Raw genomic sequence first — 15224 nt, 5'->3', positions numbered from 1 at the left:
TAAAGAATGCTATGTGCTAAAAATTATTTTTTTTTTAGTTTTGTTAATAAAATACTTGGAAATATTATGAGAGACGTAATTATTCAAAACTAACATGTATTTAAGAATTTATAATTGTTCTCAAAAGTATAACTGTATAAAAAAATTGTTTATAATATAGGTTATCATTTGTAGAAAATTATGTGTAAATTTTTATTTTACTTAATTAATTTCCTAAAAAAAACTGTCAGCTTTCAACAATAACAGATCTTGCAAATTCTGGAGGTAATGTTGCAATTGTTATATATCCCGTGTGACCTGGCAATTGTCTTGGTTCCGAAACGGTTAATATTTTATTTTCGTCTTGTTTGATCTTAAATTTCCCCTTCTTTTTAATTGGTTCTCCATTTGTTTCTTCTTCCTGTTTATTCAAAAATATAATTAACAAAAGAAAATTAAATAATCGAATGTTAAAATAGAAAATAAATTTAGAAATATATTTCAAACCTCTGGTTTTTTCAAACTTTCTAAGTCCAAAATTGGAATGCTTTTATAATGAACTTGCAACTCCGTTTGTAAATTTTCATAAGTTTTTATATCTTCAAATCCCGTGGAAGCTAATTTTTCACATGTCCTTTGGACTTGTTCGATGCATGGAGAAAACGAACAGAGTTTTCCACCTAGAGACCAAATAAGATTTCTCATTAAATTATATTACTAGTAAATTAAAATTTCTAATGAAAAATTGATTAATTAATAAATTATACTTATTTTTATTGATAAGATGAGTTAATTTGAAAAATTACCTGATTCCTTTAAAGCTTCGACAGCAAAGTCAATTGTCTTCCAAGGATGAGGTAAATCAAGAAAAACTGCATCAGCTTTGTGTTTTAAATTATCGCCAAAACCTTCAGAACAAACATCTCTAAGTCCTACAGTAACAAATTCATTAAGTCCATGAACCTGAAATTCATCTCGTGCAACGTTTACACGATTCTCGTGAAAATCAAATGTATACAAATGACCATTGGGTCGAATTGTGCGAATTAAAGCGTGAGAAAGAGATCCACTTCCTGTTCCTGTATGAATAAATAAAATTGCGATAAAATATGAATTTCATTATTAATTTAATTGCAAACTTACCTGATTCAATGACAATACTTCCAGGACTCAAACCTAATAAGTGAATGATTAAACTAATATCCGCGGTATAAATAATTTGTGTTCGATGAGGAAGTGTCGAGGTCCATAATTCAGGTGTCGGTTGAAGTACATATCCAAATCCTTTAGTTAATTGTACCTTTGAACCATATTCTTTTCCAACAAGATCTATTACCTTCAAAGCCCCATAAGTTGTTTGAAATGTATTGTCTACAAGTTCACCTTTTTTATTCTTTATTTGTCGTTTAACTTCAATTGAATGCATATTCGTTGGTCCGAAATATAAAATCACAACATCTCCTTCGTCGACAGACTCTTTTGTTTGTTTAAAACTCATTTTAAACAATTTTTATTTATATTTTCGTTTAGGATTCAATGCACGTGGAGCTGTCAAACATGTTTCATAACCTTTAAACAACAATAGCGTTCATTGGCTAATTTTAAATTTATAAAAAATCGTTTTGAAAACATGCCTTAATGTTTTTGCACAATTTTTTAATTGACTATAATTAACAGAAAAAAATAGTTTTTAGTTTTCAATAATATAATAAATTAATAATAAGTTATTAATTATAAATAATTATTAATATTAATAGAGTATGTAAAAATTATATTCTTGCGCCAATTTTCAAATTACTCTAGCGGCGACACGTGACACTAAACACAATTTGTTTCCGCATTTTGTCGTCTGCTATTTTTTCGGTCGTTTGTCAATGAAAATGGCGTGTTGACATATTTAGTTTGACAATTTCTTATTATAAAAAAAAAATACGGAGTGTAGGATATTAAATCATTTAATTTTGTTAATGAAGACTGCATTAAAGAATTCATTTTTTCTAAAATGTCGTCTATCGCTGCTGGTGATTCAGAGGATTCGGTAAATTGTGATTGTCTTCAAACTTCAAAACCCGGTCAATCTTCAAAAATTAAAGCAAATTCTTCAGAAGAAGATAAATTAAGTGAAACTGAGAGCTTAAAAATCCTTGAGAAATTCAAAAGAATTTATGAGAATCGTATTGACGATGTCGATAAAAATACTACATTTACCGAATTTGATCGCATTTCTGTAAGTTTTTTATTCTAACCTTAGTTTTCCTGTTTTATTCTTTTTTTATCGTATAATGTTTCTGTAATTAATCGAGAGTACACTTAAATATACAAATTGCCCCTTTTGATCATTATTTTTCATTTAAATTGCATGATTATTCTATTGTGCATGGAAATTTGAAAAAAAGTATTTACTGTGGTTTTTTTCTTTTATTGAATTTTGGTTTTATTAAGAATGAATTTTGTGTATTTGAATGAATTATTATTTATTATTTTTTTAAGGAGAATTTTTTTGTAATTCTATTTTGTATAAAATGTTTGTTATTATTCGTTTTTATACATTTATGTAGCGTAGATTTGATTTTCTTTTTATTAAAATGTTATTTAAAAAAAAAAAATTTTTCCCTATAAATATCCTTTTATAAACTTTTATTATGAAGGTCTTTTTATTGAATACTTTTTTTTATACTAGTTTTATAAATACTTTTCTGATATTTACACTTTTTGTTTATTTTTAGTTTACGTGTTAAGCCTGCTTATAGAGGTATTTTAAAATCTTCCCCTCTATAGAATCATTTCCAAGCGAGACATCTAAATATAGTCTCAGGAGAAAATTCAAATATAATATTATAGAAGTTGCACACTCAATTTTCCATCGTGTTGAAATAAATTTTAATTTCTTATTAATTATAAATTAGGAACAATTCACGTTTTCTTTATTATTTAATTTTTTTTCGGTTTTCCTCCATATGGTGGGAATAAAAATTAATTTGTAACTAAAATTTTTTTTGAAAGAAATGTCTTTTTTTTATTGCTATTGAATTTCAGACAAAATTGAAAATAATGACTGAATGGGTTGATGATTTAAAGGAGCAAAATGTAATGTTAGTACGTACAGTTGAGGATCTTGAGAAAGCAGCAGTTAATAGAGTTAAACTTTTAGAAGATAAATTATTGCAGTCAACTAATTTAGTTTCGGAAAATATTGCACAATGCGCCAATTCAGGAGAGGTAACAAAAAAAAGCTGAAAGTTTTCTTTTAAAAGTTGAAAAATATTTATTTTCGATTTAAAAATGAAAAGAACAAAAAATCCTTCAGGCTTTAAATACACTTTCGGATCGAATATCTGAATTAGAAAGAGATGAATATCTTCAAAATAAAATTGAATATCTTCAAAATGATATTAGTGGCTTATTAGAATTGATTAGACGAGCTCATGAAAATAGTTGTTGGAATCAAGATGGCATAACATTTTATGAAATTAAGCCCGAAGACATACCAGTTCCTTTTGAGTAAGTTAATTACTTTACTTGTAAAAGAAAATCCAATTATTGAGAGAATTTTTAATATGTTAATTAAATTTTCAAAATATTACGCTAAATTTTAATATCAATTTTTTTTTAAATTACTATTAAAGTAAATGTTAAATTAAATGTAAATTTTTTTTTATTAATTTTAATTAAGTTTGAAAATGTGCAAAAAATTTTATTTCTTTACAGTTGCACCTGTAACGAGGTAAATGAATCTATAAATAAATCCAAGAAACTGATATTTGAATTAGATGTTAATTGCGGTTCATCGCAAAAGAAAAAATATTCAACAAACGAACTCCATTGCAATTGTATTTCTAATAATGCAGATTTATTGCCTTGCGATTCGAAATCTTCTGCATGCCTTTAATTTGACTTCCTTTAATTCATATATTTTTAGCTTCTTCCACACTCCTTGTAAAATTTACAGTTATATATTTATATAGAATTCCAACGAGAAATAAAATTGCCAAATGAAGAGTGTCATTTTAGGAATTCTATTATCATTTTCAAATAATATTTCTGAATTTTTTAAAAAATTTATTTATTTTTATTTGAAATTCTTTGTTATACATGAAAATGTTTTAGGAGAATGGCTAATAATTATTTTTTAAAAAATATTCATGAAATTAAATTAAAGGAAAAAATTGCATTCTATATATTTTAAATATTCAAATAATAATTATTATTATTTTATTGATATTTAAATTAGGAAATGGAAAGTGCTAAGAATGAAGAATATAATAACGTCTTGAAAACAATGCAAGATAATGAAAAATTATTGCTCGAGTAAGTTAAAAATATATTTTTTAAATTACTTTAATTTTTGTTGAAAAATTTAAAATAAGAGGGAAATTTATTTACTATAAAATAAAACACATTGTAGTTACTTAATTTTTATTTTAAAAAAAATAGTAAATTTAGTAAAACATATTATTTACAAATGAAAATTAAAAAAAAATGCAATTTGTAAAATAAAATCCAACAGGAAAGTATCGATGTTGGAGCAACAAGTGTCAGAGCAAAACAAAATTATTTTGCAAAAAGACGAGATTTACAAAAAGTTTCAATACAAAGTCCAAACATTAAGAGATAATCTTAAAGAAAAATCTATCAATACTATTCACGATACTACTGAGAACCTTGACTTTGACGTAAGTCTTGCCCTCGAAATTACAAAAAAAAAATTTTTATTTCTCAATGATTTATTTAATAATTTTCTCTTTCGTTTTTATCCACCGATAAAATACATTTTTCCTATTTTAAATTATTACAAATTTTTATTTTATTTGGAAAATTAACACGTAAAACAATTATTCTGATTTCTGTTATTAAAGGGTAGTAATTATTTTTTTAAATTAAATAATAACAATAAGGCAATTATACTACTTTTTCGTAGTGTCGGATGTTATTTTTCTTTTTCGTCTCGTGCATGATTTCGTGTTGTTTTTGAAAGTGCATGAAAGTATTTCTTTTGCATGAAATAGTGATTAGATTTTTTTTTATTTTTCACCTGAAACCGTGTGTTAACATTTAGATTGTGCAAGTGGCTGAGTTTTTGGAAAGTGCAATTGTTGCCAAAGATTTAAAAATCAAAAATCTCCACGAAAGTCTAGAGGAGTCGAATGCTAAATTAGAAAAGCTTTTGCATGAGAATGACAAGTGTGAGGCAAAAAATAAACAAATTCAAGAACTTGAAATTCAACTCACGGCTCTTCAAAAAGTTTGTATAGAAATAAAAATGCTAATTATTGATTTATTTTACAAAATTTTAATTTTCGAAAATACGTAACATTCTTAGAAAATCTTTAATTAACGGCTCGATTTTAATTTTATTTGACGAAATTTAATTAATTTAACTTTAAAGTAATTTAATTTACAAAAATTATTAATGTGAATATAAAAAAAAAAACTTCTAAAAAGTTGGATCTTTTTCAGGAATCATTGGAATCGAAAGAAGCTTTGGCCTCAGAAGTAGCAGAAAAATACGACCAAGTGATTGTTCTGCGACGAGAAATCCAGGAATTGGAAGATAAATGTCATCATTTAAGTATGCAGACACAATTCAAGGAGGACATAATTAAAGATTTGCGAAAAGAATTGAAACAAATTTCACAAAAAGTACGTCTTATTTATTTTTCTATTTGAATTCGCAATTTTCAATTAAATTGTTCCTGTATTTTTAGTCGACAACAAAAAACAATTATTACGATAAGCCAAATAGATTGGAACCAACTTGTGATAATTGCAATAGAGTCATTGAGTCTTCTTCTTCTTCCTCCTCATATTGTATAATGAAAAGAAAAACGAAAATGTCAATTATTCATGAATTTCCAGAAAATGCAAATAATTCGAAAATAATACTTGAAAATATTTATCCATTAAAAACAAGAAGTCCAGAAAAAATTGGTGATCAAAAATTGTCTTCTTCTTTTAAAAATTTACGAAATATTTCAAAAAATATTGTGGAACGTAAAAAACAATTGAAGCAAGTTGATCAAGATATTATTGATACCGCGGAAAAATTATCCCCACCAAGTAGAGACAAACCGCGTTGTATTACGTATAAATAAAATTAATTTTTTATTCTATAGAAAAATTTTCGTACTTTTTGAGTATTTTGATAAAAATGAAGAATGAAGAAATTTTTAAATTATAACGTATCGTAGAATTAGAGAATTATTAGCATAATTGCCTTATTTTTTAAATAATAAATAAATTTAATTATTCAACAATTTTGTGTAAAAAGTTTTAATTCAATTATTCAATTTTATAATAATGTAAAGGAATTTAATTTCTATTATTTTTTTCAGGACGTCTCTCATTCAAAACATGTTCGAATAAATCAAGAACCTGCTTCTGAAGTAAGTGAAATTTAAATAAAAAATGAAAATTAAATAATAAATACAATTGTAAATCATTTTTAATTATCTAAATATTTTTCTTTATTTTCAGATTGTTAGCGAAGATTTTTCTTCTCACAAGGTATGTAATTAATTAAATTAATTTTAATCAATGAGCTAATTAGTTTATTTTATAAAAATTGATTTCAGAATGAAGTAGTGATGTATTTGTCGAAAACAAAACAAATGATGGAAAAGGAAAAAGAAGCTTTATCAATTTTAAAAGAAGAGATTGAAAAAATGACAACGGAATTACGTTATAAACAAGTACGAAAAAATATAATTTCATAAAATAAAAAGCTTCTATTTTCTAACAACAATTTTAAATTTTATTGTTTTTTTTTTAGGAATTTAGAGAAGATTTTCCACATCTCTATAGAAAGCTGCACGAGATGGATAGTTTATTGAAAACCTTCAAAGCACAAGTAATGGAGAATGTAAGATTTTTATTTATATTTATTTAAATATTTTTTTTTTCACGTTCTGATAAATATTTGAATAAAGTACAAAAAAAATTGTCAATTTTTATAGCAAAATTTGTATTTATTTGTTATTTAAGTAATTAAATTATTTTGAGAACTATTTTAATAAATTTTTTAGTATTTTGTAATAATTATCTCTAGTATTTATCATGGAAGAAACAAAAATTCAAGACAACTGCAATCAAATAAATTTTACGTAGAAGTTAAATATTATTTCTGTGCAGAACGGTTCCGTTGAAAAAATGCAAACTTTTTTTACTGATATTGAGGGAAACATGGCTTCGCTTCTCAATATTCTAAAAAACATTCACGAGGTATTTTTCTAAATATTTATATTTTAATATTATTTATTATTATGTTATAATTATAATAATGAGTAATTCACTGTTTTCAATTATTCAAATTATTTTTCAGGATTCTGATGACAAATCCCATATAACATTGGAAGAAATAATCAATCGATTATGCAGTGTGACTAATAAAATTTCGAAAATTTGTTTCGAAAAAGAGGAAACGTTTGAAGATTTTTCCGTAAGTTTATTTCATTATCTTAGTTTTAATAACGAAATTTTTATAAATTTATTCTTTTAGATGAAGAAAGAAACAAAATCTTCCGAAAATAGTTGCAATGATCCAAGCCATGAATTGGTAAGAAAAAATTATTAAATTTTCCTTTAAATGTTTTATGTCTGGATTAATTTTAATTTGTGAAAAAAAAATATTTGCAGGCAATCAAAACATTTCTCCAGCAGTTCAAAAGAATGGAAGAATTTAGAATTTGTGCCGTTGAAGCTCAGGCAGCTACTGAAGATTTACGGGAAGAAATGGAAAATGTTGTTTCTAATTTTACTTGTCGTCATGAAAAGGTAGATTTTTATTCATTAATAAAAAAAAGTAACAAATTATAAAATTATGATTAAATTTCAATTTGACAATTGTAATTGTATTTGTCTTAATTTTTTTTATTAATTCTACTGTTTCTTTCAGTATTGTGAACTAAATAAATTGACAGCTGAAGTACAAAATTACCTAACAACATCAAGAGAAAAAATTTCCAAGACAATAAGTCAATTAAAATTACAGGAAGAGGAAAGAATGAGGTACAATAAGAGAATTTCATCTGGAAACGATAAATTGAAGGATATGAAAAATGATATCAATCTAGCTCGAGTGCATTTTTCTCAATATATTGTCAGTATGCAGGAAAATAATCAGGAGCTTGGAAATATTGATTCAACTCAAAATTATTCTTCAAGTGACGTTCTCAATATTGTTGCGGAGGAAGTTGAACAAATTGTATCAAATTTACAAACCGTTCAGGAAAAGGTCAGTCACATAGTTTTCTCATTCATTTTATTTCAATTTCATCGACTATTTGAATATTTATCACTTATATTATTTACTAATTATTAAATTATATTTATTTAGGAATGTTGTACAGTATCATTGTTATCAGAATTAAATATGCAGCTCTTGACTGTCGATAATAATTTAGAAAAATTGTATAATAGAAGTCAAGAAATTGTGAGTATTTAAAATTTTGTTCTCCTTTTCTTTTAGTAAAAAGTTTAAACATAACTTATTATTATTTTTATTTTTAATGAAGCTGAAAACGAATGAAGTGAATCAGAAAATATTTGAAGAGAAGGAAAAGTCTGTAGAAAAATCTGAAAAAGAACTTGATTATGCTCATACAAATATGCAAGATGCCTTGGAAGAAATTTCTGCTGCGATGGATGAGGTATTTTTCAAATTTATTTAAATTACACTATAAATTAAAATTTTATAATATCTTAATTTTTTACAGTCGCGAACAACAAAGATTTATTTATTTATTTATTTTTAATGAATTTAAAATATTTGTTAAAAATTGTTTTACAAAAATTATTTAATTATAGATCAATGAATTAGATGCAGTAAAGGATAATCATATTATAAATCAGGTTTGTATTATTAAAATACTGTTTTACAAAAAAGAATTTTTAGAACTTTCTTTTTAATAACAATTTATTTTTAGGATGTTAACGAAATTTTAAAAGTAAAAGATGAATATCATAAATTAAGAAGAGAATATGAAAATTTGCGGATAAAAATGGTCGAGGTATTGAAATTTATTTTGTTTTACTATTGTAAGGTTGTAAATTTGTTATTGCTTGATTCAAATGATTTTTTAAAATTATTTCTATTCTATTTTCAAATTTACATTCAATTAAGATAAATAAGGAAATTTTTTTTCAGTACTCCTACAAAAAAGAAGTAGACGAATCTGTAAATGAGTGTAAATGTCAAATCACTAATTTATTGGGCCAAATACGGTTTCTTCAAAATGAGGTACGATTCAAGAATAAATAAATTTTTAAGAAGTAATACATTCTGTTTATTTAGATTTTTTTACTGACACATTTAGATTTTAATCATTCATAAAAAAAATTATTTATTTTCAGTTGAAAATTGGTCAAGATGCAAATTCCATTTTAGAAAGTCATATTCAAGTATTAGAACAGGAATTGAAAGGAGAGAATAAGAAATCAGAAGATACGAGGCGAAGTTTTTCAAAAGAATGTATGCAATTTAAGAGAAAAATCTCCGAATTAGAAAGCACAGTAAGTTTAAATATTTTCTTAAAACGATTAAAAATATGTTGAAAAATTTAGTTTTGTTTAGAAAGAATAGTTTTAAATTATTTGAAATTTTTATTTTCAGCTATGGAAACAAAAGGAAATAGAATCAAATCTTCGAAGAAGTTTAGCTTCCAGTGAAATAGAACTGAAAAATTCGAAAGAGATGCTCAATTCGTTTGTAAGTTAATTTGTTCAACTTTTAGAAAAAAAGTTATTCGAAAGAAAACTATTTTTAATTTAAACTATTTTTTAAATTATTTGTTTATATTAATCTTCCTTTTTAAATAAAGCAAACAAATTCTGAGGGTGCATTATCAACATTGGGAACAAGTGGAGTCAATTCCGAAAATTGTTTCGCCGAATTGGAAAAATTGAAACACGCTTTATTCACAAAGGAAAAAATGGTAAATGATGAATTTTATTTTCCATCGATAAAATTAAGAAATTTTTTTTTATCTATAATTCAATAAATGAAAAATTCTCTTTTTTTAGTTGAAAGACAAGGAGGAAATAATCACAATTCAACAAGACTCAATAATTCTATCTCAAAATGAAGTGAAAGATTTGCATGAGAAATTACAAGAGAAGGTACTTATTTTTTTAAAAATATTTCATTGTCAAATGTTTGCTTTAAATTGAATTTATTTTCAAGAGTGTAAACAAATATTTCTCGGGTACACTGAATTTGTAGAAAAATTTTTCTCTTGCACGTTTTTTCTATTAGTGTTATTAGTGATTATAACAACTGTATGAAAACTTTTTTTTGCATGATTAATACGGTATGTGGTTTTCTGCTTTATTTTTACATTGTTAATGAACAAGAATTTTACTTTTTTTTTAAATTTGACTATTAAATTCAAAGTATAATTTACAGATAGATGCACAAAATAATGTCATCGCTCATTTGGATAAGGAGAATAAACAGCTGCAAAATAAGGTAAAAGTTTTATTAATAAAAAAAGTTAAATTTGTTTATAATTAATTATTATTAATTCAAAAAGATTGTGATATAATTTTTTTTTACCTAAGCCTCATTAATAAATTAAATTTTTTTGGTTAAAATTAAAAAATGTGACTTTTAATTTGTTTGATTTAGATTGAGCTTCAAATACAAACGATCGGTCACTTGCAAAATGCCGTGGTTCAAACGAAAAGATGTTTGGACCAAATGGGGCAGAAATTTGTGAGCGATGTGAGTGATTTATGGTCTTCAGTCTCGCCTTCAGTATTCAATCATGGGAATGTGCACGATGTTTAACAAAATGAGATAGTGAGTGTTGTTTTACTAAAAAAAAAAAAACAAATCGTTCGACAGCTGCGAAAAAATATTTCTGATGTCTCTCAGTTTAAAAAAAAAATAAGTATACAACAATCGCACGTTTTTAAAGATGCAAATTAATTTTCACTTTTGATTTAATTTATTATCTGGAAATATTAATTAAATCAATTAATTAATATCATTTAAATCGAATTGAATTTTATATAATAATCAGAATAATTATTTAAATTTGTAATTTACATAAAGTTACGTTATATTTTAATTGTAAATATAAGCATCGACAAACGTGCGGAATTGTAAATAAAATGAACAGTCTAACAAGAAATTAATTGTGAGTTTCTTTTTCTTTTTGAATTTTATTAACTTTCAATTCTAGAGCTTTCGCTGGATTATTTAATAATCTCTCTTCTGCATGGTGTGTTTTTTTTTATAGAAAAATAGTGCAGTGTTCAAAAAAAGTTTTGTAAGTAAGTTAGAAATTAACTTTTGAGTTTTTTTCCAAGTTTTTCATCTTCAATACTTATATAATTAATAAAATAGATTTTAAATATTTTTATTATTAGTTATTAATTTCTGAGACTGTTATTTTAAAAATTGAAGAGCTTAAATTTCAGAAAGAGAAAAAGAATGAAGCAATTCGAACGTTATACATTTTCCTCAATGAAACGCAGCGTCAATACAGCGAATGTTTTGCGGAGGCAAGTTTAAAAAAAAATTCTGGTGTTCTTTTTTTATTAGCTTTTTTTTTAATTTATCCCCATTTAATTATATCATAGGCTGCAAAACAAGATTCATTACTGGAACTACAACGTGATTCGATTGAATCATTGCAGAAAAAAATTATTTACAAAGAATCCAACGAACTTTGTAAAATAATTCTTCTTCACTTTATTTATTTGGCTTATATTTTTCATTTACAGGTAAGTATAAATATTCTAATTTTATAATTTAAAATTAATTTTAGCATATTTCATTTTAATATCACTTGAAGAATTTTTTCAATAATTAAAAAGAAATGGATGGAATTTTCGAAACAAATGTTGTAAAATTGATCTAATAAATTTTTTAAACAAAAGTTGTCTTTAATTGTTAATAATTAGTATTTAAAGTTATAAATTTTTCATTGTATTTTTTAAATTAATTGTAAATAATATTCTTTTTTTCTTTTAATTGCAGGAGCAGTTAAAAACTTGTGGCAGTGATTGTGAACAGTTAAAAATTAAGGTAAATGTTCAAATTTATCAAAAGGTAATCATTTTGGAATGATAATTGATTGATTTTTAGATTGAGAGGCTTAAGAAAAATAATAAATCCCTCGAAGAAAAATATTTGTCTGCTGAGTTTTTATGGAAAGACAGTCGATTGAAAAATTCGAATGATTTGGAAACAAAAGAAGAAGAGATGAAAATTTTACAATTGGAATATGAATCGTTGATGGAGAAAAATATGGATTTACAAAAAGAACTTAGAAAATACAGAATTGACTTTGAACTCATTGAACAGGAATTAAAGAAACAAAATGAAATTTGTTTATTAAGGGAAAATTTACAAACGGAACTAGACAATGTTCAGAAACTAAAAACAGAATTAGAAAAGAATAATGAAAATTTGGTGATTGAACTTGAAAAATACAAAGTTGAATACGAAATGATTCAAGAGGAATTAAAACAACAAAATACTGAATACATTCCAAAATTGCGATCAGATTTGGAAAATATGGATTTTCAGAAACAAGCACTAATTACCGAATTGGAGGAAATGAGAAATCATAATGAGAGGCTTATTGAAAAATTAAAATTAAATGACGACAAAGAAGACAGACTCAATGAGAGAATTTCCGAATTGGAAAATAATCAAAAAGAGGTATTTTTATTTTTAATTTGTTTAGAATTTACAAAAAAATTTATTTACTGTTAATTTTTAATTATTCAATTCAGATGATTGAAAAATTGAAGGCGAAGATACTTTTCAGCGAGCAACAGACGGAAAATTATATTTCGGAATTAAATGATTCGGAAAAAATGTCGAATTTCTTAAAGAGATTATTGGAAGAAAAATCTGATTGCATGGCAAAATTACAAGCAGCTTATCAAGTAATGAAGGTAATAAAATTTTAAATTTACGAAAAATTATTAATATAGTAAATTTTCAATTTGAGTAATTTATTGTAATTTTTCATAGAATAATAATACAATTTTAAAAACGGAATACGAAAAATTGGAGATCAAAGCAAAGGAAGATATTTGTGCATTACAAAGCAAGGTATTTAAAGTAATTTTTATTATAAAATTTTTTATTTCATACCAAACAAATTTCATATATTTTTGCAGAAGAAAGAAATTCAACTTCAACTTGAAATTATTGAAAATAATTACGAAACTGTTACTCAGGATTTTAATAAAAGTCAAGAACTTTTAAATATAAGCGTCAAACGAGAAGTTGAATTACAACAAATGTTGACAAATATGGTAATAAAATTTTATTAAATTGTACATTAAAATTCATATTGTGAATTATTTTTTCTAATTTGCAACTTTTAGACATTTTTAAAAATATTTTTCTTTATTTTGCCAGGAAAAGAAATTCTATTCCAGAATGATGAACACAGAAGAAGAGGAAGTGAGACTAAAGGAATTAACAAAGAAATTGAAAAAAGAACTCGAACACGAAAAGGAAGAAGTTTCGTCGAAAAAAATAGAACTCGAAAAAATCCAATCGGCTTGCAATCTTTTTTCGAGTCAACTTGAAGAAACACAATACGAAGTAAATAATCTTATTATTAGGAATATAAATAAATAAATATTCAAAATTTGAAATATTAAATATTTTTCTTATACAGTTACAGAGCCAGAAGAAAAATAATTTAAAACTCCAAAGTGTAAATTCTTCTATCAAAGCAAAATTACAAGATTACAGAGAGGAAAATTCGAAACTTTTGAGGAAAATCAAATTTCTCGAGCAAAATAATGATAAATCGAATAATGACGTAAGTCTTGATTTATAATTTTGTTTTAATTAATTTTTTAAAAATAAATATTATAAATAATATAAAATGGACATTTATTATTGCAGCTGGAGGATATGCACAATATGTTGGTCGACTTGAAAAAGGAATGTAAAATGAAAAATAGATCTTTAGCTTCAATTACTGCCGAATTGTCACAAGCGACGGCTAGCCGATCAGAATTATGCAATGAATCACAATATGTTGTTTCCTGTATACGCGACTGGATGGAGGAGCAGAACAATATCGTTGACACTTTGAATGAAAAATTGAAAAGCAAACAGGAACAACTCGAAATTCTTGGATTTCAAAAGAAGTGAGAATTTCTTATCAATTATTTTTTCAAGGATCACAAAAATTTACAATTTATTTATAATTATTATTAATAAGGAAAATTATCTTTAGAGCGCTGCTGATGAAAATCAAGGAGCAAAAGCGAATTATAAACGCTTTTCAACAGAAACGTAAACGTTATCAAAGATCTTACATGGGTTCAAGAAATATTTGCAACAATAAAAATTATTTTAATTTACGAACTTTGCAAACACAAAGTGAACCCAGTTCGACTCATTCTCTATTATCGAAGGTCAAATAATTTTTCATTCTTTATAAAAATATTAATTAGATACCATACCATATTTTCTAATTGTTATTTATTTTTTGGACGTTTAATTGAAAAAAAAATTTTACAGGAATATTTTGCAAGAAGATGTAAAAAATCAGAATACTGGAGTTCCACGTTTTTTCAGGAAATTAAACATTTAACAAAGGCACTGAAGAAGGGAAATGAATTTTTCCAAGAAAATTCGACTTTTCATTCTGAAAATGATTTTGGAATTGACGAGAATCGAGATTGTGGATATCAATCATCGACCAGTAAATGATGGTAATATTACAGTTTTATTTATTATTTTTTTTGAGACAATATGGAATCTTTTTGTAAGGCTGAAAAATAGCAAAGCTTTCACACGTAAGACTGAAAGCGAAAAATAATTAACTAGAAAGTTTCTCTTTTGTAAAAGCCATATTTATAACGACAGTTTTTTTATTTTAATAAATCTTCTTTTGATATTTCACAGGTTTATTATTGATGAACTATATTTTATTATTTTATTTTTATTTTCTTTAAAAAAAAATTTGTTTAAATTATTTTTTTATATTCTTTAATTACGCATATTTATTATTTTTTAAATAAAATTTCCGACTGATAATAATTTTAATTTTCAATTATTGGGAATTTTTCTCTTATTGCTCTTCTGGTGGCTCATTAAGTGTAAGTAACAAATTATAATTAGGAAGACAGATAAAACGTATGAGCATATGTTGCATGTAAGTCGTGTTAAAAAGGTCAAGTAACAATTTGCACTCTGCTGCAGTAAAAATTTCATCTTTTATCTGGCGGATGCTGTAATGAAAAAATTGCCATGAAAACTTAAA

The 15224-nt window shown here is 24.8% G+C and overlaps 3 protein-coding genes across 4 annotated transcripts; 2 read left to right on the top strand and 1 right to left on the bottom strand.

Annotated features, from left to right (window-relative positions):
* Nucleotides 1–79: 79 nt before the first annotated feature.
* On the bottom strand, nucleotides 80–1562 carry LOC127284009 (tRNA (adenine(58)-N(1))-methyltransferase catalytic subunit TRMT61A). The gene is made up of 4 exons (XM_051309276.1): nucleotides 1123–1562; nucleotides 786–1058; nucleotides 487–659; nucleotides 80–400 (listed from the first exon to the last, which is right to left on the bottom strand). The coding sequence occupies exons 1-4, from the start codon at nucleotides 1475–1477 to the stop codon at nucleotides 227–229; spliced, it is 975 nt and encodes a 324-aa protein (XP_051165233.1). The 5' UTR covers nucleotides 1478–1562; the 3' UTR covers nucleotides 80–226.
* Nucleotides 1563–1828: 266 nt separating this feature from the next.
* Nucleotides 1829–10865, top strand: LOC127283975 (polyamine-modulated factor 1-binding protein 1-like). 2 transcript variants are annotated; one of them, XM_051309194.1, is made up of 28 exons: nucleotides 1829–2206; nucleotides 3016–3198; nucleotides 3287–3480; nucleotides 3688–3703; nucleotides 4211–4287; nucleotides 4487–4652; nucleotides 5036–5221; nucleotides 5437–5619; nucleotides 6312–6362; nucleotides 6454–6483; nucleotides 6552–6668; nucleotides 6749–6838; nucleotides 7108–7197; nucleotides 7298–7414; nucleotides 7475–7531; nucleotides 7612–7749; nucleotides 7871–8209; nucleotides 8312–8407; nucleotides 8490–8624; nucleotides 8782–8826; nucleotides 8901–8984; nucleotides 9122–9214; nucleotides 9328–9486; nucleotides 9587–9682; nucleotides 9795–9908; nucleotides 9997–10092; nucleotides 10379–10441; nucleotides 10601–10865. In XM_051309194.1, exons 1-28 carry the CDS (start codon nucleotides 1982–1984, stop codon nucleotides 10760–10762), a joined length of 3402 nt encoding a protein of 1133 aa, XP_051165151.1. In that variant the 5' UTR covers nucleotides 1829–1981; the 3' UTR covers nucleotides 10763–10865. The 2 variants fall into 2 exon arrangements, with proteins under 2 accessions (XP_051165151.1, XP_051165160.1); XM_051309203.1 differs by lacking the exons at nucleotides 3016–3198; nucleotides 3287–3480; nucleotides 3688–3703; nucleotides 4211–4287; nucleotides 4487–4652.
* Nucleotides 10866–11221: 356 nt separating this feature from the next.
* Nucleotides 11222–14858, top strand: LOC127283985 (flagellar attachment zone protein 1-like). Its single transcript, XM_051309217.1, has 13 exons — nucleotides 11222–11246; nucleotides 11398–11481; nucleotides 11560–11703; nucleotides 11960–12007; nucleotides 12068–12646; nucleotides 12721–12885; nucleotides 12965–13045; nucleotides 13114–13251; nucleotides 13358–13546; nucleotides 13623–13769; nucleotides 13856–14103; nucleotides 14193–14373; nucleotides 14480–14858. Exons 5-13 carry the CDS (start codon nucleotides 12185–12187, stop codon nucleotides 14669–14671), a joined length of 1803 nt encoding a protein of 600 aa, XP_051165174.1. The 5' UTR covers nucleotides 11222–11246; nucleotides 11398–11481; nucleotides 11560–11703; nucleotides 11960–12007; nucleotides 12068–12184; the 3' UTR covers nucleotides 14672–14858.
* The last annotated feature ends 366 nt before the right edge of the window (nucleotides 14859–15224 follow it).

Source organism: Leptopilina boulardi, unplaced genomic scaffold (genome assembly GCF_019393585.1).
Source record: "Leptopilina boulardi isolate dan_hultmark-lab unplaced genomic scaffold, ZJU_Lbou_2.1 LbouV2_119, whole genome shotgun sequence".
Lineage (NCBI taxonomy): Eukaryota > Metazoa > Arthropoda > Insecta > Hymenoptera > Figitidae > Leptopilina > Leptopilina boulardi.
Note: the sequence above shows the minus strand (reverse complement) of the source record. Positions and strands in the feature narration are given on the sequence as shown.

Coding starts and splice junctions, on each gene's coding strand:
- LOC127284009 (XM_051309276.1), bottom strand. CDS start 1,477: ATGAGTTTTAAACAAACAAAAGAGTCTGTCGACGAAGGAGATGTTGTG. Junction 1,059..1,122: donor AAGTATTGTCATTGAATCAG/GTAAGTTTGCAA, acceptor TTATTCATACAG/GAACAGGAAGTGGATCTCTT. Junction 660..785: donor CGAAGCTTTAAAGGAATCAG/GTAATTTTTCAA, acceptor TTTGGTCTCTAG/GTGGAAAACTCTGTTCGTTT.
- LOC127283975 (XM_051309194.1), top strand. CDS start 1,982: ATGTCGTCTATCGCTGCTGGTGATTCAGAGGATTCGGTAAATTGTGAT. Junction 7,198..7,297: donor TTCTAAAAAACATTCACGAG/GTATTTTTCTAA, acceptor ATTATTTTTCAG/GATTCTGATGACAAATCCCA. Junction 7,532..7,611: donor ATGATCCAAGCCATGAATTG/GTAAGAAAAAAT, acceptor AAATATTTGCAG/GCAATCAAAACATTTCTCCA.
- LOC127283985 (XM_051309217.1), top strand. CDS start 12,185: ATGAAAATTTTACAATTGGAATATGAATCGTTGATGGAGAAAAATATG. Junction 12,647..12,720: donor TGGAAAATAATCAAAAAGAG/GTATTTTTATTT, acceptor TATTCAATTCAG/ATGATTGAAAAATTGAAGGC. Junction 13,547..13,622: donor TTGAAGAAACACAATACGAA/GTAAATAATCTT, acceptor TTTCTTATACAG/TTACAGAGCCAGAAGAAAAA.